The sequence below is a fragment of the Schistocerca nitens genome, chromosome 4 (genome assembly GCF_023898315.1).
Source record: "Schistocerca nitens isolate TAMUIC-IGC-003100 chromosome 4, iqSchNite1.1, whole genome shotgun sequence".
Classification (NCBI taxonomy): Eukaryota; Metazoa; Arthropoda; class Insecta; order Orthoptera; family Acrididae; genus Schistocerca; species Schistocerca nitens.
In genome coordinates, this window is record NC_064617.1 from 198,337,774 (window position 1) to 198,361,312 (window position 23,539).

Here is a 23,539-nt window from a genome sequence, read left to right on the forward strand (position 1 = left end):
AATAAATACCAAGAAGATGTAAAGTGGTATTAATTTTTAGAAAACCCAGATCCTATAAATTATGATTATCCAGGGCTGCAAAGACAGATTTATGCCATAGAGTCTATGTGGAGGACTCCCAACCATGAGATGAGTATTCCAGTCTACTAAAATTACTTGCAGTAACAAATACATGTTTGAAAGTTCATCACTGGTTGTATTCAAAGTATAAATTGTCATGCTTGATTAATAGATCACATGTCATAACTTCCAACAGCTCTGTCAATCAATACCAAGTTGAATAACTGCTTGCACAAGGGCCAGAGCTGGACCAACACATTGCTAACTTGTTCAATTTGTGGAGCTCTTTCTCAGGATAAATCATCCAATTTTTCTGAAATTGTAACCATTAGTTTGTCTGGACATGATATCACATCTGTTCCAGTCAGATAATTTGTTCACTGTCCAGTTTTTTTTTTTCTTTGTAAATAAATAATGTGTTTGGCTGGCACAGAAGTGACAGTTCAGACAAGAGGAGAAAAGAAGCTTTTGAAATTTAGTGCTACACATGGATGCTGAAGATCAGATACCCATCTAGAGTGATAACTAATGAGGAGGTACTGAACTAAATTGAACAGAGAGTTTTATGGCACATCATGGCTAGAAGAAGGAATCGGTTGACAGGACAAATCTAAGACATCATCGAATTGTCTATTTGGTAAAGGAAGTGAAGAGAAGGGAGAGAGTGTGTGTGTGGGGGGGGGGGGTCATTGGGAGGGGGGGGGGGGTGTTACAAGTCTTGTCAATTACAAACTGATATAGGTTGCAGTAGTTACGCAGGGATGAAGAGAGTTACATAGGATGGGCTAGAGTGGTTTGCTAGTGTGGAGAGCTGCATCAAACCAGTCTTTGGGTTGAAGACCACTATAAAAACACAACCTTATTAGCCACTTCCACAAACTGTCTGAATTCAAAGACTGAAAAGGTTGTTTAGGTGCATTGGTAGCAGCATTGTTCATTTTTAACAGTGTACAAATGTAGTGATGCATTTAAAAAGGTTTCTGTATTTAGAGATGTATGTAATTATTTTCCTTGATAATAGCAAGCTACCAATAAAAGATAAAGTGCAGTTATTTAATCCAACTGAGAAAGCAGGAGCTTTTTACAAAGTAGGAGCTATTATTCTAACTTATTGGGTTACATTTAGCAGGCACAAGCACATACAATAATAATTTGTATAGTTATATTTTATTGTTAATATAACGTAAAGATTAAGTTTCTATGAATCATCTGTCTTTATTAATTTATACATTGACTCATTCAATATTCCTGAGAGAGTTCTAATTCTTGTTGGGATCATAAAACATGACAAATGAATGAGTGGATATGAGAATCACTCTTGACTTCAGCTAGTAGTCAGACATTAATAATAAAGTATTTGAAATGTTATTGTTGAGTATGGCTACACTGTGAACAACAAGGGGTCTTCTGTTAGTGGGTTGGGAGCCAGTCACATTTCTAGTTAGCTATGGCATGAACATACAGACTATTAAAGATTAATAGACAGAATAAGACTAGCATATTGAACAGCATACCTGAAGAGAGGTGCACGTGGTCATATTAATGTGTAATTAACAGACTGTGATTACAAACATGGTTAATAACTGTAAACAATAAAATGCCTATTGCATAGGAAAATCAACCAGGACAGAAACGAGTAGGCGTGAATCAGCACCAGACTGGAAACATATGTTGGAGCTCACCCACTGTTTGGCCAGTAACATTTTCAACCTAGGCTGAAATCAAGGAAATGTTTCAAAAATGGTTCAAATGGCTCTGAGCACTATGCAGCTTAACTTCTGAGGTCATCAGTCGCCTAGAACTTAGAACTAATTAAACCTAACTAACCTAAGTACATCACACACATCCATGCCCGAGGCAGGATTCGAACCTGCGACCGTAGCGGTCGCTCGGTTCCAGACTGTAGCGCCTACAACCGCATGGCCACTCCGGCCAGTGGAAATGTTTCCTCCACACATCAAAGCCTTTGGAAGTACTTCCAGGTAAGGCCACACTTTCATTGTGGAAATCTAAGCATCAAGATTGGATGGAGTCACGTGAATATCACCTGACTGACTGCAGTGAGGACTGCAATGGTTGGAGGTCCCTTAACCAAATAAGAACTGGTGTCAGCAGGGCAAATTCATCATTTAAGTAATAGGATTTCACATCAGGGGACAGTAGGTCTGAGTGTAGCCAAGAACAAGTATTTAGCCATGTGGGCTGAAGCCCTCTCTACCCATTTTCATGCTCAGAAAAAGATCTATTGCTTGCCAAAGAAAAGTTATCTGAATGTAGACTTGGTCAATTCCTTTGTCTTGCTAATTTATTTTCTGTAATCTTTGTACATATGGTTAAGTAATCATGTTTATATTTAATTGTAAATATTTATCACACTTCTGACAGGAGTAAATAAAAAATAAGCAACAGATTTATGATTTTTGGTAAATAGCAGCAATAACAAGATGAGTAGCCAGATGTTTGAAGGAAATTAGAATTCAAAGGGTATGCAAGTTGAAAAAAATAATGAAGTGAGTGATGTGTAAATGAGGATGATTGTAGTAAGTACAGAATCAGAAGATGCCATTCATGAATATGGTTTGACTCTTGCAGACAAAGATAAGATGCTAGCAGAGGAAGGGACAGGTGGAAATGTACAACATAAAATAGACACATTACATGATTGTCGTCAGTGTGGAAAAGGATCTGACCACTTACTGCCAAATACACAGAAGCATTAGCATCAACACCTGGATTACTGAAAAACCTTGAATGCAGAAGGAATCATGAAATAATTCCAAATTAATTTCAGCAAAGTAGTGAAGGTAGAGTCAAACATACAAACATTATTATGAAGCATTAAGACAGAGCAACATGCCAATTCAGTCTTGAAGTTGGTGAAGCAAAAATATGGATGAAGTGAGAATCTACACATATCTAAATCACCAGGATTTTTTCCCTGCTACAATCATCAGCCCCATGGTAGACCTTGAACATTAAACAACCAAAGGTAGGCATTTGAATAAATTATTGAGTACATTCATCTTATTTATGTTCATTACAGGCTGAAAAAAGAATCTTGACAAGATGGAGGAATACTACAGCTTTACGAAAATTCCAGAAAAGTAAAGGCAGTATTACTACTATAGGGACTTCATACTGATAAATATTGAATGTGCATGCATCATCTTAGAGTGACTAGTTTTCTTTGGTGTGGTATTTCATCTTTGCTATGAAGGAATGGTCTAATCTGTTTTGTATCTGACTTATGCTGACATGTCTGTATAACTGTCTGCACTATTTGTAACAATGTAACACAATTTCATTCTCTCATCCACATGTGTGATTCTGGATACCTGATCACACCAATTTCCTACATGAACATGTGATTTATATCAAAAGATCAATATGTCCATTACCCAGCATTGAAGTTTCATGCAAAACATCATCCCAACAAAACCGGAAGAAATGTGTGCCATGATTTTTACAGCCCACTGCTGAAGTCAAAAGGGAATTTTGTGTAAACCTTGGCCATCACAGAACTGTTAGCAAAATTTGTACATTGAAAATATTAAGAATGGACAGCAGCAGCATTACTTCAAAACAATTACAGACTGATTATTTCAAAAATATTATTAAATTCAAAGGACCTCAATTTTGTGTGACATAATATGTGTATTTGTTAGTGTTGTTGGTCTTCAGTTGAAGGACTAGTTTGAGACATTTCTCAGTGCTGCTCAATCCTGTACATCTGCATCTACATCCACATCTGTAGTGTGCAAACCACCATGAGGTGCATAGCAGAGGGTATGTCCCATTGTACCAGTTACTAGAGTTTCTTCTTATTCCATTTACAGATGGAGCATAGGAAGAATGAGTGTTCAAATGGCTCTACTCATGCAATACTTATTCTGATCTTATCTCACAATCCCTATATGAGTGATACTTATAGGGTTGTAATACACACATCAAAAAAGAGTTTTGCATCACATCTTCCAAGAGTTCTGGAACCTGTATATAAAATGGAATACAGATCAGCATAAACATCATTTCCACCCTTTTTATTACTCATGAAAACCACACATTGCTTGTTGTACCACCATACAGTGAGACCTTTAGAGGCAGTAGTCCAGATTGCTGTACACATTGGTACCTCTGATACTCAGTATCACATCCTCTTGAACTGATGCATGCCTGTATTCATCGTGGCATACTATCCACAAGTTCATCGAGGCACTGTTGGTCCAGATTGTCCCACTTCTCAACCGTGATTTGGCGTAGATCCCTCAGAGTGGTTGATGGGTCATGTCACCCATAAACATCCCTTTTCAATCTATCCCAGGCATGTTCGATGGGGTTCGTGTCTGGAGAACATGCTGGTCACTCTAATCGAGCGATGTCGTTATCCTGAAGGAAGTCATTCACAAGATGTGCATGATGGGGGTGCAAATTGCCATCCATGAAGATGAATGCCTTGCCAATACACTGCCGATATGGTTGCACTATTGGCTGGAGGATGGCTGTCAAGTATTGTACGGCCATTATGGCGCCTTCCATGACCATCAGCAGCATACATCGGCCACACATAATGCCTCCCCAAAGCAGCAGGGAAACTCCAACTCACTGCACTCGCTGGATAGTGTCTAAGGTGTTCAACCTGCCCGGATTGCCTCCAAATTGTCTCTGACGATTGTCTGTTTGAAGGCATATGTGACACTCATCGGTGGAGAGAACGTGATGCCAGACCTGAGCAGTGCATTCAGCATGTTGTTGGGCCCATCTGTACCACTCTGCATGATGTCGTGTTTGCGAAGATGGACCTCACCATGGATGTCAGAGATGAAGTTGTGCATCATGCAGCCTATTGCGCACAGTTTGAGTCATAACACGACATCCTGTGGCTGCACGGAAAGCACTATTCAGTGTCGTGCATTGCTATCAGGGTTCCTCCAACCCATAATCCATTATGTAGTGGTCATCCACTGCAATAGTAGCCCTTGGGCAGCCTGAACACAGCATGTCATCAACAGTTTCTGTCTCTCTGTATCTCCTCCATGTCCAGACAACATCGCTTTGGTTCACTCCGAGTCACCTCTACACTCCCCATGCTGAGAAGCCCTTCCTGTCACAAAGTAAGAATGCAGACATGACTGCAGTACAGAATTGACCATCTAGGCATGGTTGAACTACAGACAACATGAGCCATGTACCTCCTTCCTGGTGGAATGACTGGAACTGATCGGCTGTCCGACTCCCTCTGTCTAATAGGTGCTACTCATGCATGGTTGCTTACATCTTTGGGCGGGTTTAGTGACATGTGTGAAAAGTCAAAGGGACTGTGTCTGTGATACAATATCCATAGTCAACATCTATCTTCAGGAGTTCTGGGAACTGGGGTGATGCAAAACTTATTTGATGTGTGTATATTCCAGGAGTTATCATTTAAAGCCAGTTCTTAAAACTTTGTTAATAGACTTCCTTAGCATAGAGTCTTTTACTTCAGTTTCTTCAGTATCTCTGTAAGAACCTGCCACAGATCTAACAAACCTGTGACCAATCACACTCTCTATACATTCAATATCACCTGTTAATCCTATTTGTTGTGGATCCCACACATTTGAGCAACAGTTGCAAGAGTTATTTTTAAGCAATCTCCTTTGTAGACTGACTGCACTTCTCCAGTATTCTACCAATAACCCAAAGTCTACCACCTGCTTTATGTACAACTGAGCCTATGTCATCATTCCATTTCATACCCTACAAAGTTTTACACTCAGGTATTTGTATGAGTTGGCCGATTCCAGCAGTGACTCATTAACATTATAGTCATAGGGTAACATGTATTTTTAGTTTTTTGAAGTGCAAAATTTTACATTTCTGAACATTTAAAGCAAGTTGCCAGTCCTTGCACTATTTTGAAGTCTTATCAAGATCTGGTTGAATATTCATGCAGCCTCTTTCAGGCAGTACTTCATGATAGACAACTGCATCATCTGCAAAAAGCCTGAGGTTACTAATAATATTGTCTACAAGGTCATCAATATACAACATTAACAGAAAGGGTCCCAACAGACTTCCTAGAGCACACCTGATGTTACTTCTAAATCTGACAAAGACTCTCCACTGACTCTCCCTAACAATAAGTCCTCAATCCAGTCACAAATTTCACTTGATACCCCACATGATTGTACTTTTGACATTAAGTGTACATGTGGTCTGAGTCAAATGCTTTCCATAAATCAAGAAATACTGCACCTACCTGATTAGCATGATCCAAAGCTTTCAGTATGTCATGTGAGAGAAGTGTGAACTGGGTTTCACATGATCAATGTTTTCAGAATCCACACAGGTTGACATGGAGGAGGTCATTCTGTTCAAGACCCTCATTATGTTTGGGCCCCTTTATCTCTGTATACCTATTGTAACTTATATCCATTTTAAATTGCTTACTGTAGTCAAGTTTCACTGTGCTTCTACAATTTTAGCCACTCCCCCTCTTACCACCCTCCTTACTTCCCTCTGTTATAATCTAATTAATCATCCCTTGATGCCTCTTGTTGTGTCCAATCAGCTGTTCCCTTCTTTTGTGCAATTTGTGCCATAATATTCTGTTGTTTGTTGTTGTGGTCTTCAGTCCTGAGACTGGTTTGATGCAGCTCTCCATGCTACTGAATTGAATTGAATTGAATTGAATTTTATTTGATCCTGTAAGATTACATTGTGTACAGTAAATGTACGTGTAATATAGGACATGTCAAAGTATTAAAATTCTTTATCACTTATTTTGTCTACACCTTTAGCTTACATTTTTACATCACTGATAACGAGTAACAATATATACAAATTTAATGGCATAAGTATTCTGCAACACTGTAAAACTCTTTTTCAATGAGATAGTCTTTAAGTTTCTTTGTAAAGTCATTGTGAAATACACTGTCTTGCAGGGTTTTGGGCAGACTTCTTAGTAGTCTGATACCAGAGTACTGGGGTCCTTTTTCTAGCATTGCCAGTCGGTGGGGTATGCTCCGTACTTCATTCTTCTTTCTTGTATTGTGGGTGTGTACACTAGCATTTGTAATCCAGTCCTCACTACCTTTTGTGATGTATACTATTGTTTTGTATATATACAACGATGAAAAAGTTAAGATACCTAAATTCTTGAAACAGTTTCTGCATGTTTCAGAGGTCTTTCTTCTTAAAATGGTCCTAATTGCTTTTTTTGTAATGTGAACACTCGTTTTGTCTCTTGTTTGTTTGAGTTTCCCCACACCGTCACTCCATACTGTAAGTATGGTTCGAAAAGTCCATGATACACTGTAGACAGAAGGTTCTTGTCTGAATACTGTGATAGCTGCATCATTAAGAATATGACAGAGCTCAGTTTCTTACAGACATTGTTAATATGTTTTTTCCATTTCAGTTCATTATCCACAAGAATACCTAAGAATCTAGCAGATTCTACTTCTTCCTGCCTTGTTCCATCAACCTCTAAATCCATGTCTACAGCCTTTTCCTTGTTTTTAAACACTGCATACATAGTCTTTTTTAGATTTATAACCAGTTCATTTTCCAACAGCCATTGAACTGTGACATTTGCAGATATGTATGCTCTTCTCTCAAGCTGTTCCATATTTTGGTCACTATTTAGTATTGTCATGTCATCAGCATACAGTATTTTCTTTTCTTCCTCCTCAACACCTATATCATTAACAAATACATTAAATAACAATGGCCCCATTACCGAACCCTGCAGCACTCCATATTTGATGGATTTGGTTTCTGATTGGTACGAGTTTCCTAATGATACATACTGCTTGCGGTTGCACAAGTATGATTTTATCCATTCACCTGGTTGCCCCCGAATGCCATAGTTGCTTAATTTTTGTATCAGTATTTCATGGTCAATGGTGTCAAATACCTTTGAAAGATCCAGAAACATTGCAGAGACAACCTTTTTCTCATCTAAGGACTGTAAAATGTATTCTGTTAGACTGACAATTGCTGATTCTGTAGATTTACCCTTTCTGAAACCATGTTGTGAGGTCATGAGAATGTTATGTTTGTCCAAATAGTTAACTAATCTGGTATACATAAGCATTTCTAGGATTTTTGAGAAACCTGATATCAGTGAAACTGGTCTGTAGTTGTTGGGATCATCCTTACACCCTTTCTTGTACACTGGCACTACCTTCGTTATCTTCAGTTTTTCTGGAAAAATTGCATCTCTGAAAGAACAGTTTGCTATGTTCAGCAGTGGTGTTATTATCTCCTCACAAACCAGCTTTATTACATGATTTGATATTTCATCATCACCAGCTGATTTCTTGGACTTCAGTTTCTGTATAGTTTTCCGCAATTCATCTTCCATGACTGGTCTTAAGAACATAGTACTGCATGATCTTTTTGGTACCTTAATACCCTTCTGTTTTTGACTATTTCTTTCCAATTTTAGGTTTTCTACTACACTGTTATAGTTATTATTCAGTATGTTTGCTATTTCCATACCATCTGTGACCACTGTGTTGTCTACTTTAATTGACCTAATACCTTCTTCTTTGTTTGACCCATCTTTTTCCTTTCTTTCAGCATTGATTGCATTCCAAGCTGCCTTTGCCTTGTTTTTTGAGTTCGCTATAGTGGTGTCAATTGCTCTTGCTTTCGCTTCTCTTATTGTTTTTCTATACTTCTTTTTTAACATTTTATAGTTTTCAGCTTCGCCCATCCGTCTCACGTCCTGAAGCTTCCTTCGCTGTTCTAGTATTTCACTCGTAATCCACTGTGTTCGATCTTGATGCCTTTCTTGTCTCTTTACTTTGGGAAATGCTACATTAAAGTGGTACTTAATTGTTGCAATAAATGCATCATATTTTTCATTTACACTCTGGGCCTGTAGGGTTTCATTCCAGGTTTCCTTACTTAACGTTGTTCTAAAGATGTTGATATTTTGTTCACTGATGATCCTAATTTCTTTGGTTGTTTGTTTTGGTTCTGATACTGTGTCATTACTTCTGCAAAAGCTGATTAGTTGTCCATGATGATCAGATATTTCTGTCTGAACTACATGTGACTCATAGTTACACATATTAGTAATTATGTTGTCAATAATTGTCTCACTTTGTGAAGTCACTCTTGTTGGTGCAGTTATTGTCACTTTCATGTTATGCTGTATTAACAATTCTTCAAAATCCTGTCTTATTTTTGTGTCTTTTCCCATGTCAATGTTGAAGTCTCCACATATAATAAGATTTCTCTTCATATTCATTCTCAATAAGCTAGCAACTTTTTTTTTGGAAAGATGCTAATATTGCCACATGGTGACCTTTACACACAAAACACTCTAAAATCCTCTGCCACTATACCAGTAACTTCAAAGTCTTTTTCTCTAGCTATGGGAAATGTAGCAGCTTCACTGTTTACATTCTTTGATAGAGTACCTGTTTTAATATATATACAAACGCCACCACCCTTATATTTAGATCTGCAGAAGTAACTAACTAGTTTATCTCTCTATCCTGTGCAAGCTTCTTCATCTCCCAGTAACTACTGCAGCCTACATCCTTCTGACTCTGCTTAGTGTATTCATCTCTTGGTCTCCCTCTACAATTTTTACCCTCCACGCTGCCTTCCAATACTAAATTGGTGATCCCTTGATGCCTCAGAACATGTCCTACCAACCGATCCCTTCTTCTAGTCAAGTTGTGCCACAAATTTCTCTTCTCCCCAATCCTATTCAATGTCTCCTCATTAGTTATGTGATCTACCCATCTAATCTTCAGCATTCTTCTGTAGCACCACATTTTGAAAGCTTCTATACTCTTCTTGTCCAAACTATTTATCGTCCATGTTTCACTTCCATACATGGCTACACTCCACACACATACTTTCAGAAACGACTTCCTGACACTTAAATCTATACTCGATGTTAACAAATTTCTCTTCTTCAGAATCACTTTCCTTGCCATTGCCAGTCTACATTTTATATCCTCTCTACTTCGACCATCATCAGTTATTTTGCTCCCCAAATAGCAAAACTCCTTTGCTACTTTAAGTGTCTCATTTATAATCTAATTCCCTCAGCATCACCTGAGTTAATTCGACTACATTCCATTATCCTCGTTTTGCTTTTGTTGATGTTCATCTTATATCCTCCTTTCAAGACACTGTCCATTCCGTTCAACTGCTCTTCCTAGTCCCTTGCTGTCTCTGACAGAATTACAATGTCATCGGCAAACCTCAAATTTTTATTTCTTCTCCATGTATTTTAATACCTACTCGGAATTTTTCTTTTGTTTCCTTTACTGCTTGCTCAATATACAGATTGAATAACATCGGGGAGAGGCTACAACCCTGTCTCACTCCCTTCCCAACCACTGCTTTCCTTTCATGCCCCTTGACTCTTATAACTGCCATCTGATTTCTGTACAAATTGTAAATAGCCTTTCGCTCCCTGTATTTTACCGCTGCCACCTTCAGAATTTGAAAGAGAGTATTCCAGTCAACACTGTCAAAAGCTTTCTCTAAGTCTACAAATGCTAGAAACATAGGTGTGCCTTTCCTTAATCTTTCTTCTAAGATAAGTCGTAGGGTCAGTATTGCCTCACATGTTCTAACATTTTTACACAGTCCAAACTGATCTTCCCCGAAGTCAGCTTCTACCTGTTTTTCCATTCGTCTGTAAAGAATTTGCGTTAGTATTTTGCAGCTGTGACTTATTAAACTGATAGTTAAGTAATTTTCACATCTGTCAACACCTGCTTTCTTTGGGATTGGAATTATTATATTCTTCTTGAAGTCTGAGGAAATTTCGCCTGTCTCGTACATCTTGCTCACCAGATGGTAGAGTTTTGTCAGGACTGGCTCTCCCAAGGCTGTCAGTACTTCTAATGGAATGTTGTCTACTCCCGGGGCCTTACTTTGACTCACGTCTTTCAGTGCTCTGTCAAACTCTTCACGCAGTATCTTATCTCCAATTTCATCTTCATCTACATCCTCTTCCATTTCCACAATATTTCCCTCAAGTACATCGCACTTGTGTAGACCTTCTATATACTCCTCCCACCTTTCTGCTTTCCCTTCTTTGCTTAGAACTGGGTTTCCATCTGAGCTCTTGATATTCATGCAAGTGGTTCTCTTTTCTCCAAAGGTCTCTTTTAATTTTCCTGTAGGCAGTATCTATCTTACCCATAGTGAGATAAGCCTCTACATCCTTACATTTGTCCTCTAGCCATCCCTGCTTAGCCATTTTGCACTTCCTGTCGATCTCATTTTTGAGACTTTTGCATTCCTTTTTGCCTGCTTCACTAACTGCATTTTTTTATTTTCTCCTTTCATCAATTAAATTCAGTATCTGTTCTGTTACCCAAGGATTTCTACTAGCCCTCATCTTTTTACCTACTTGATCCTCTGCTGCCTTCACTATTTCATTCCTCAAAGCTACCCATTCTTCTTCTACTGTATTTCTTTCCCCCATTCCTGTCAATTGTTCCCTTATGCTCTCCCTGAAACTCTGTACAACCTCTGGTTCTTTCAGTTTATCCAGGTCCCATCTCCTTAAATTCCCACCTTTTTGCAGTTTCTTCAGTTTTAATCTACAGTTCATAACCAACAGATTGTGGTCAGATTCCACACATGCCCCTGGAAATGTCTTACAATTTAAAATCTGGTTCCTAAGTCTCTGTCTTACCATTATATAATCTATCTGAAACCTGTCAGTATCTCCAGGGTTCTTCCATGTATACAACCTTCTTTCATGATTCTTGAACCGTGTTATCTATGATTAAGTTATGCTCTGTGAACAATTCTACCAGGCGGCTTCCTCTTTCATTTCACCTACTACGTTTCCTTCTCTTCCTTTTCCTACTGTCGAATTCCAGTCACCCATGACTATTAAATTTTCATCTCCCTTCACTGCCTGAATAATTTCTTTTATCTCATCATACATTTCTTCAATTTCTTCATCATCTGCAGAGCTAGTTGGCATATAAACTTGTACTACTGTAGTAGGCATGGGCTTCGTGTCTATCTTGGCCACAATAATGCATTCACTATGCCGTTTGTAGTAGCTTACCCGCACTCCTATTTTTTTATTCATTATTAAACCTACTCCTGCATTACCCCTATTTGATTTTGTATTTATAACCCTGTATTCACCTGACCAAAAGTCTTGTTCCTCCTGCCACCGAACGTCACTAATTCCCACTATATCTAACTTTAACCTATCCATTTCTCTTTTTAAATTTTCTAATCTACGTGCCCGATTAAGGGATCTGACATTCCACACTCCGATCCGTAGAATGCCAGTTTTCTTTCTCCTAATAACAATGTTCTCTTGAGTAGTCCCCGCCTGGAGATCCGAATGGGGGACTATTTTACCTCCAGAATATTTTACCCAAGAGGACGGCATCATCATTTAATCATACAGTAAAGCTGCATGCCCTGGGGAAAAATTACGGCCATAGTTTCCCCTTGCTTTCAGCCGTTTGCAGTACCACAACAGCAAGGCCGTTTTGGTTAGTGTTACAGGGCCAGACTAGTCAATCATCCAGACTGTTGCCCCTGCAACTACTGAAAAGGCTGCTGCCCCTCTTCAGACTTTTCTGAAAAAGAGAGATGTTTCGCCTCTAACATCGCAATTCTAATTGGGGAGAGTAGAATGAACCATGGACCTTACTGTTAGTGGGGAGGCTTGCGTGCCTCAGCGATACAGATAGCCGTACCGTAGGTGCAACCACAACAGAGGGGTGTCTGTTGAGAGGCCAGACAAACGTGTGGTTCCTGAAGAGGGGCAGCATCCTTTTCAGTGGTTGCAGGGGCAACAGTCTGGATGATTGACTGATCTGGCCCTGTAACACTAACCAAAACGGCCTTGCTGTGCTAGTACTGCAAACGGCTGAAAGCAAGGGGAAACTATGGCCGTAATTTTTCCCGAGGGCATGCAGCCTTACTGTATGATTAAATGATGATGGCGTCCTCTTGGGTAAAATATTCTGGAGGTAAAACAGTCCCCCATTCGGATATCCAGGCGGGGACTACTCAGGAAGATGTCGTTATCAGGAGAAAGAAAACTGGCATTCTACGGATCGGAGTGTGGAATGTCAGATCCCTTAATCGGGCAGGTAGGTTAGAAAATTTAAAAAGGGAAATGGATAGGTTAAAGTTAGATATAGTGGGAATTAGTGAAGTTCTGTGGCAGGAGGAACAAGGCTTTTGGTCAGGCGAATACAGGGTTATAAATACAAAATCAAATATAGGTAATACAGGAGTAGGTTTAATAATGAATAAAAAATAGGAGTGTGTGTAAGCTACTACAAACAGCATAGTGAACGCATTATTGTGGCCAAGATAGACACAAAGCCCATGTCTACTACAGTAGTACAAGTTTATATGCCAACTAGCTCTGCAGATGACGAAGAAATTGAAGAAATGTATGATAAAATAAAGGAAATTATTCAGATAGTGAAGGGAGACAAAAATTTAATAGTCATGGGTGTCTGGAAATCGGTAGTAGGAAAAGGGAGAGAAGGAAACGTAGTAAGTGAATATGGATTGGGGGGAAGAAATGAAAGAGGAAGCCGCCTGGTAGAATTTTGCACAGAGCACAACTTAATCATAGCTAACACTTGGTTCAAGAATCATAAAAGAAGGTTGTATACATGGAAGAAGCCTGGAGATACTGACAGGTTTCAGATAGATTATATAATGGTAAGACAGAGATTTAGGAACCAGGTTTTAAATTGTAAGACATTTCCAGGGGCATGTGTGGACTCTGACCACAATCTATTGGCTATGAACTGTAGATTAAAACTGAAGAAACTGCAAAAATGTGGGAATTTAAGGAGATGGCACCTGGATAAACTGAAAGAACCAGAGGTTGTACAGAGTATCAGGGAGAGCATAAGGGAACAATTGACAGGAATGTGGGAAAGAAATACAGTAGAAGAAGAATGGGTAGCTTTGAGGGATGAAGTAGTGAAGGCAGCAGAGGATCAAGTAGGTAAAAAGACGAGGGCTAGTAGAAATCCTTGGGTAACAGAACAGATACTGAATTTAATTGATGAAAGGAGAAAATACAAAAATGCAGTAAGTGAAGCAGGCAAAAAGGAATACAAAAGTCTCAAAAATGAGATCGACAGGAAGTGCAAAATGGCTAAGCAGGGACGGCTAGAGGACAAATGTAAGGATGTAGAGGCTTTTCTCACAAGGGGTAAGATAGATACTGCCTACAGGAAAATTAAAGAGACCTTTGGAGAAAAGAGATCCACTTGTATGAATATCAAGAGCTCAGATGGAAACCCAGTTCTAAGCAAAGAAGGGAAAGCAGAAAGGTGGAAGGAGTATATAGAGGGTCTATACAAGGGCGATGTACTTGAGGACAATATTATGGAAATGGAAGAGGATGTAGATGAAGATGGAATGGGAGGTATCATACTGCGTGAAGAGTTCGACAGAGCACCGAAAGACCTGAGTCGAAACAAGGTCCCGGGAGTAGACAACATTCCATTAGAAGTACTGACAGCCTTGGGAGAGCCAGTCCTGACAAAACTCTACCATCTGGTGAGCAAGATATATGAGACAGGTGAAATACCCTCAGACTTCAAGAAGAATATAATAATTCCAATCCCAAAGAAAGCAGCTGTTGACAGATGTGAAAATTACCAAACTGTCAGTTTAATAAGTCACAGCTGCAAAGTACTATCGCAAATTCTATACAGACGAATGTAAAAACTGGTAGAAGCCAACCTCGGGGAAGATCAGTTTGGATTGTGTAAAAATGTTGGAACATGTGAGGCAATACTGACCCTACGACTTATCTTAGAAATAGATTAAGGAAAGGCAAACCTACCTTTCTAGCAGGGCAAAAAGCTACACACAAGTAATAATTATTAATGCACAAGGTGGATACCAGTATTGCTGTAAATGAAATTAGAGAGAGTAGATAAGAGAAGGTACATTGGAAACTATTGTGCCAGCCTCAGTACAGACATGATAAGGAGACAATCACATTTGTGTTCCATTCAATCAACTTATTCTGATTTTTCAATATTACTTTGTTCAGAATAATATACTTGCTCTCCCAACCAAATTGTTGTGAAAGTTCCTAGTTGATACTTGTGCAGTGTTACTGGACTCAGCAGTGGAAGGTTCAAATTGTGTTAATGGAAGAAATTTTCATTGTGAAATTCCAAACCTCTCAACAGGACTCATGGCATTGGGTTTAGTTTCCCTCTCCTCTCTCTCTTTCATTCTCATCATCAATAATACAAACATATCATTACATATTACATGCAATCATCAGAGCCACAGACACAATAAGCTTCACTCCTGACATGTAAGACATGCTAGCTGATAAAATAATATCTTGCAAGAAGCCTAAGACACGCAGTTAGTAAAATCTCAAGTAAATAGAACTTCTTTTACTGATTTATTAACTGTTTTAATTTTTAATTTTACATGCTGTTTTGCTCTGCTTGCAGGTAATATTTTCTCTAACTGAACAAAACAACTGATTTAATATAAACGGATAGATAAAAAATCTACTCACCAAGCAGCAGCAGGGGAAAACACACACACAAAAGGATTTACTTTTACAATCTTACAGAGCCAGTGGCTCCTCCTTCTGTCAGAAGAGTTGAAGGGGAAGGATGGGTGAAGGAAAATGACTACAGAGGTTTAGGTAAAGGGGTACAATTCAGAAAATTCACCCAGAACCCTGGGTCAAGGGAGACCTATCGGACAATATTAAAAGGAAAGAACAACTGATTTGAACTGATTTGAAATTTGATTGAACAACTAATTTGTAATTTTGAGAAAATAGATATTTAATTTGCAGTAAATCTCAAGATTGTACATCATTTTTGCATATAATTTCCAGTTTAGTCATGAACAAAGTGGTTATGATTCAAGAAATTGAAGATTCAGGTCAATTTAGCATTACTCCAAAGTAGATCAGCCAGTTTTAACTACAAGCCACAGTTTGTCACAATAAGTTCTTTCTTGTGCACACAGTATTAGCATTTGTTCCTTATTCAGTCTAATGTACGAAAATAAATATCATTATGCAACAGCTATACCAGCATCATTTAAAGAGCTACTTACTGTTAGTACAAGAAGCATTTTTAACATCTGCATTAATTTTCTTGTACTTATTAGTCGTGTAATATGAAGTACAATGCTGGAGCTCACCAAAGCTTAAAACAGGCTTAGTACCAACCAAAAGCTTCACTGATGAAGAAGAACTAGCACCTAGAATAACAATACAAGGTGTATCAGAAATAAATTGTTATACCAGTGAATACTTAAACACTATGCAGTGAAATTCTTATTGTACTAAGGCACAATGGCTGAGTACATATTACTTTTCAAAATTAATGTTTGCACTTACTTAATGATATTTTCGAAGCACCCTCAACCTTCTCATAAATATGTGATATTGAAGTAAGTCGCCAGTACCCTACATCTTCAGCAGTTACATTATTAATCCGAACACCACAATCTGTATGTATATTACCACCAAAATATTTTATCTTTTGATTTTCATTTTGCTGTAAAAATGAAACAATATTGTTGTAAATAAGATCACACTTAAGGATATACCTTCTGAAGAAAAATAAGTAAAACATTTGGATAATTTACCTTAAATTACATACAACACCATTTGTAAAAATGCTCTGACATTAGGAGATGTTAATATTAAGTAGGGCCCACCTTCTTACTCAGAACTTATTCATAAGGCATCTAAGCACCCATGTTGTTGTTGTTGTTGTTGTTGTTGTTGTTGTTGTTGTGGTCTTCAGTCCAAAGACTGGTTTGATGCAGCTCTCCATGCTACTCTATCCTGTGCAAGCCTCTTCATCTCTTGGTCTACATCCTTCTGATCTGCTTACTGTATTCATCTCTTGGTCTCCCTTGTGATTTCTATCCCCACACTTACCTTCAATACTCAATTTGTGATCCTTTTATGCCTCAGAATGTGTCCTACCAACCAATCCCTTCTGTTTGTCAGGTTGTACCACAAATTCCTCTTCTCTCCAAATCTACTCAGTACCTCCTCATTACTTACAAGGTCTAACCATCTAATCTTCAGCATTCTTCTGTAGCACCACATCTCAAATGCTTCTATTCTCTTTTTGTCTAAATTGTTTACTGCCCATGTTTCATTTCCATACAGTGCTACACTCCACACAAATACTTTCAGAAATGATTTCCTGAAACTTAAATCCTTACTCAATGTTAACAAATTTCTATTCTTCAGAAATGCCAACCATCATCAGTTATTTTGCTTCCCAAATAGCAAAACTCATCTACTATTTTAAGTCTCTCATTTCCTAATGTAAATCCTTCAGCATCATATGATTTAATTCGACTACATTCCATTATCTTCATTTTGCTTTTGTTGATGTCCTACTCTCAAGACATGTCCATTCCATTCAACGGCTCTTCTGGGATCTTTGCTGTCTCTGACAGAATTACAATGTCATCGACAAACCTTGAAGTTTTTATTTCTTCTGCCTGGACTTTAATTCCTACTCCATATTTTATACAACACTCTAAAAGCCATGGACCAAGGGAATCAGGTAGCTGCAGAAACTCTTAACTTCGAAAAAGCACATGACTCAGTACCGCAAGGGATATCAACAATATCTCTACACCAATATCTACCCACATACTCCGCAAACCTTCACAAAGTGTATGACGGAGGGAACACTTTATCACCACTAGTAATTTACTACTCCAAATTTTTCTTTTGTTTCCTTTACTGCTTGCTCAATATACAGATTGAATGACATTGGGGATAGGCTGAAAACCTGTCTCGTTGCCTTCTCACTCACTGCTTCCTTTTCATGCCCCCTTGACTCTTACAACTGCCATCTGGTTTCTGTACAAATTGTAAATAGCCTTTTACTCCCTGTATTTTACCCCTAACGCCTTTAGAATTTGAAAGAGAGTATTACTGTCAACATTGTCAAAAGCTTTCTCTAAGTCTACGAGTGCTATAAACATAGGTTTATTTTTCCTTAACCTATCTTCTATGAGAAGTCGTATGGTAAGTATTGCCTTGAGTGTTTCTACATTTCTCCAGGATCCAAACTGATCTTCTCTGAGATAGTCCTCTAGCAGTTTCTCCATTCTTCTGTAAAGGATTAATGTTAGTATTTTGCAACCATGACTTATTAAACTGATAGTTCAGTAATTTTCACACCTGTCAGTGCGTGCTTTCTTTGGAATTGGAATTACTATATTCTTCTTGAAGTCTGTGGGTATTTCACCTGTCTCGTACATCTTGCTCACCAGATGGAAGAATTTTGTCATGGCTGGTTCTCCCATTGCTATCAGTAGCTCTAACGGAGTGTTGTCTACTCCCTGAGCCTTATTTCAACTTAAGTCTTTCAGCGCTTTGTCAAATTCTTCATGCAGTTTTGTATCTCCCTTCTCATCTTCATCGCGTCCTCTTCCACTTCCATGATACTGCCCTGAACTACATCTCCCTAGTACAAACCCTCTATATACTCCTTCCACCTTTCTGCTTTCCCTTCTTTGCTTAGAACTGGTTTTCCATCTGAGCTCTTGATTTCATACAGATGGTTCTCTTTTCTCCCAAGGTCTCTTTAATTTTCCTGTATGCAACATCTATCTTACCATTAGTGATATATGCTTCTACATCCTTACATTTGTCCTCTAGCCATTCCTGCTTAGTCTTTTTGCACTTTTTGTCAATCTAATTTTTTAGATGTTTATATTCCCTTTCATCTACCTCATTTATTGCATTTTTATATTTTCTCCTTTCATCGATTAAATTCAATATCTCTTGTGTTACCCAAGGATTTCTACTAGTCCTCGTCTTTTTACCTACTTGGTCCTCTGCTGCCTCCACTATTTCATCTCGCAAAGTTACCCATGCTTCTTCTACTGTATTCCTTTCCCCCGTTCTTGTCAGTTGTTCCCTAATGCTCCCTCTGAAACTGTCTAGAACCTCTGGTTCTTTCAGTTTATACAAGTCCCATCTCCTTAAATTCCTACCTTTTTGCAGTTTCTTCAGTGTTAATCTGCAATTCATAACCAGTATGTTGTGGTCAGAGTCCACATCTGCCCCTGGAACTATCTTACAATTTAAAACCTCATTCAGAAATCTCTGTCTTACCTTTATATAATCAATCTGAAACCTTCTTGTGTCTCCAGGTCTCTTTCACAAATACAAACTTCTTTCATGATTCTTAAATTAAGTGTTAGCTATGATTAAATTATGCTCTGAGCAAAACTCTACCAGACACCTTCCTCTTTCATTCCTTTTCCCCAGTCCATATTCACCTACTACCTTTCCCTCTCTTCCTTTCTGTACTATCAAATTCCAGTCCCCATGACTATTAAATTTTCATCTCCCTTAACAATCTAAATAATTTCTTTTATCTCGTCACATATTTCCTCAATCTTCTCCTCATTTGCAGAGCTAGTTGGCATATAAACTTGTACTACTGCGGTGAGTGTGGGCTTTGTGCCTAACTTGATTACAATAATGAGTTCACTATGCGTTTCAGAGTAGCTTCCCCATGTTTCCATCCATTTCCCTTTTTAAATTTTCTAATCAACCTACCTGATTAAGGGATCTGACATTCCACATTTAGATCCGTAGAACACTAGTTCTGTTTTTCCTGATAATGATGTCATCCTGAGTAGTCCCCGCCCAGAGATCCAAATGGAGGACTCTTTTACCTCCGGAAGATTTTACCCAAGGCAATGTCATCATCATTTAAGCATACAGTAGAGTTGCATTCCTTTGGGAAAAAATTCAGCTGTAGTTTCCTCTTGCTTTCAGCCATTCACAGTACCAGCACAGCAAGGCTGTTTTGGTGGATGTTACAAGGCGAGATATGTCAATCATCCAAACATTGGCCCTGCAACTATAGAAAGGTCTGCTGCCCCCTTCAGGAACCACAAGTCTGTTTGGCCTCTCAACAGATACCCCTCCATTGTGGTTGCACCTATGGTATGGCTATCTGTGTCACTGAGGCACGCAAGCCTCCCCACCATCAGCGAGGTCCATGGTTCACAGGATGAAGATAACACTAGTATCATCTGCAAAAGTACCAATGCTGCTGGCAGAATGTTAATTGGAAGGCCATTCACTTATATAAGGGAGAGGAGTGAACCCAACATTGAACCCTGTGTGACTCCCTTTGTGATATCTCCCCAGGTACTAAACTTTTCTGCCTTACCAACACTGTTTGAGTTATTCAGCACAGATTTTGCATTCTGTATGTTAAGTATGATTCAAATCATTTGTGTGTAAAGCCATCAGTTCCATAAAATTGAAGTTTTTCTAAGAGTGTAACATGAGATACACAATCAAACACCTTGGAAAGACCACAAAAAATATCAACTGCTGATATTTTATTATTGTAGGCCTGTTGCTTAAAATTTTGTGGAGCGATGTTTTTAATGTATTACCTTGCTTCTTCAACAGAACCATTTAATACTATTTTTGCTGCTACATCTAGAAACCGATTGTTAAAAGTACTTGCAGCTTATGAATTGCTAAACACAACATTGTCATTTGGCTTCATTATTTTGGTATCTTGCACACCAACTGGCTGTCCTGTCTCCTGTTTGACAATATCCCATATAGTTTTAATCTTATTATCTGCATTGTGTGTTTCTGTCTGGACATGCATACTTCTGGACACTTTAATGACTTACCTAAAAATATTACAGTATTTTTTGTAGTTTGTGAGTAACATTGGATCTTGACTTTTTCTGGCCTTTATGTAAATGTCCCTCTTTCCTTTACATGTGATTTTAATTTCCTTAGTTATACACAGCTTACCTATTTTTGAAATTGGTTTTCTGGATAACACTTTAGCAAAACTACTTTCAAATATTGACACAAATTTTCTATGGCATAAATTGAATTTGACATTAGCATCTCTTTCTATATGTGCCTCATCTCATACCACCTCTTTTAACTTACTCTTAAAACATTGCATCCTGTTCTCATTAATAAGCTTCACTGCTTCATATGAGCCTGCTTTAGGGCTGAAAGGTGCTGTATTGTTTATTTCCACTAATTGTGCATTGGGATCAGATAGTCCATTAACAATTTGGTACACATTAATTGTTTCAGTGTGAGCACTTTCTTCAAACATGTTATCAGTCAGGGTCATGCTATCTTGCTGCACCTGATTTCAAAAATTAAGTGCTGAAATCAGACTGTAACACCCAAATAATGATTCCAGTTCATTTTTCCTGTCAGTGTCTTTCATGAAATCTACACTGAAGTCTCCATAAAGTACTAACTGTTTGTTCTTGCCTTACAGGTAGCTCAATAATGTATCTAGATTTCTCATAAACTGAAAGTTTCCAATAGGGAATCTGAAGACTGTTACAATTACCAGAGTGATATAAGTAACAGTGCACTGCTGGTACACCCCTTATATACAACTAGCTGCTGGCTGTGATGTCACTGGTGCCAGTGACATTTCCATATATGGGCATATATTGCCTCAGTGTTTCATGTACCTGCTTCAACCACGTGATTGCTGGATCCTACGCGGTGCTGCTTTGTAGGACACCATCTCTATTTAGGGTGTTAATGGTGATTTTTATTTCAGTGGCTTCTTTAATTACACAATCCCAGGAGGCAGTTATGGGAGCCATCATGGATATTTTGTCACATTTCATCTAGTGTCCATTTTCTAAAGCACACTCGGCAATAAAACCTCTCATGCTCCTTCCTGCATTGTTCCACAGTGTGTACTGTTTGTCCAACATAAGACTGGCCACACTTTCAAGGAATCTTCTAGACCCCAGGTGTTCTGGGACCTGCTGAATCTTTAACCGGTCTCAGTAACTGATGGATTTCTGTCACAGGCCCGAAGATTGACTTGATCTTGTGTCATTTTAGCAGGCAGCTTATCTGGTCTGACACAGAGCCACAGAATGGCAGGAAAGCAAGTTTCTTTTCCTGCTCCTCATCAGTGGTCTTGCTGTGAGTCTTGCATGAAATCACTTCATTTATTTGATGGACATTATAGCCATTGTTCCTAAAGACCTGCTGCAGGTGGCTCAGATCATGAGGCAGGCTATCAGCATCTGATATCGTTCTTGCACGATGTACCAATGTGTGTAAAATGGTGTGCTTCTGTGCCGGGTGATAATGGCTGATGGTATGCAAGTAGAGATTGGTTTCCTATAGATGCATTGATTTAATTTTCTGGAGATAAGAAATTCAAGGAAGGGCAATGCATTGTCATTTTTTCTGTCTTTGTGGTAAACTGGATGTTACTGTTAATGCAATTGAGGTTTTACAAGAACTTGTCAAGTTCCTCATGAGCATGGGGCCAAATTTTGAACATACAGAAAGAAACAACTAGGCTTTAATGGCGTGGTGTCCATGACAACATCCTCAAAATTCTCCAGAAGAGGTTTGCAGCAGCTGGTTCTTGCAGGCTGCCCACTGTAACGCCCTCCATTTCATTGTAATACTAGCTGTTGTACAGAAAATAAGATGTCAGAGTGTGCCTAAATAGCTCAACCACTTCACTTATGAATAACTGGGATATTAGATCTAAACAGTCTTTGACAGACACATCCATTGATAATACCACCACATCAACAATGACATAATGTCACCCTCACTAAGTCAAAGGTGGTTAATTTAGTTGATAAAATCTGCTGAATTTTTAACATGATGCTCACAGAGTACCACATGTGGAGCAAAGAGACTGGCCAAGTGCTTCACCAGGTTGTATGTTGGTGAACCAATGATAGATATGATGAGGCAGAATGGTGTCCCATCCTTGTGGATCTTCGGTAGAACATAAACAGCAGGTGGTCTAGATGCCTGTGGGAGAAGATTCTTGATGACAGAGTCTTCCATCAAAGAACAATTGAGAAGTTCAGTTGTCTTTCTTACTATTCTCGATGTTGGGTCACATGGGAGTTTCGAATAAGTATCTTCATCCAGTAGCGCATAGATCTTCATATCATAATTTGCATGTTCCATAATTGTGGCTGCACTCCCATTTTCAGCAGGAAAGGACCACAATGCTCTCATTATTGCATAGTGCTCGCAGGCCATTGTGCTCAGCTCTTGTCATGTAGGGTGCTGGTAACTTTGTTTTCATGAGAATATGACTCATTTCACACAGCAGGTCTCTCAGAACCTATGGTCAACAAGACGCCTTGTGAGTGTGGCCTGTCTTCCGTTGGACAAACAGTACACACTTTGGAACAGTGCAGGAAGGAGCCTGAGAGGTTTAATCACCCACCCTACTCTGATAAGTCTGCTTTAGCTGAACACTCCATCTTCAAGCCACGAGTGGCCTACCGGGACCATCCGCCCACCGTGTCATCCTCAGTGGAGGATGCGGATAGGAGGGGCGTGGGGTCAGCACACTGCTTTCCTGGTTGTTATGATGGTAATCTTGACCGAAGCCGCTACTATTCGGTCGAGTAGCTCCTCAATTGGCATCACGAGGCTGAGTGCACCCCGAATAATGGCAACAGC

The 23,539-nt window shown here is 38.9% G+C and overlaps 1 protein-coding gene across 1 annotated transcript in view; it reads right to left on the reverse strand.

Annotated features, from left to right (window-relative positions):
• LOC126251630 (uncharacterized) overlaps positions 1-23,539 on the reverse strand; it is a 184,774-nt gene that overhangs the window by 115,273 nt on the left and 45,962 nt on the right. The window contains exons 3-4 of the mRNA XM_049952174.1: positions 16,421-16,580; positions 16,135-16,281 (exon numbers count right to left, since the gene is read on the reverse strand). Of these exons, the coding sequence (XP_049808131.1) occupies positions 16,135-16,281; positions 16,421-16,580 (307 nt within the window). The remainder of the gene's footprint in view (positions 1-16,134; positions 16,282-16,420; positions 16,581-23,539) is intronic.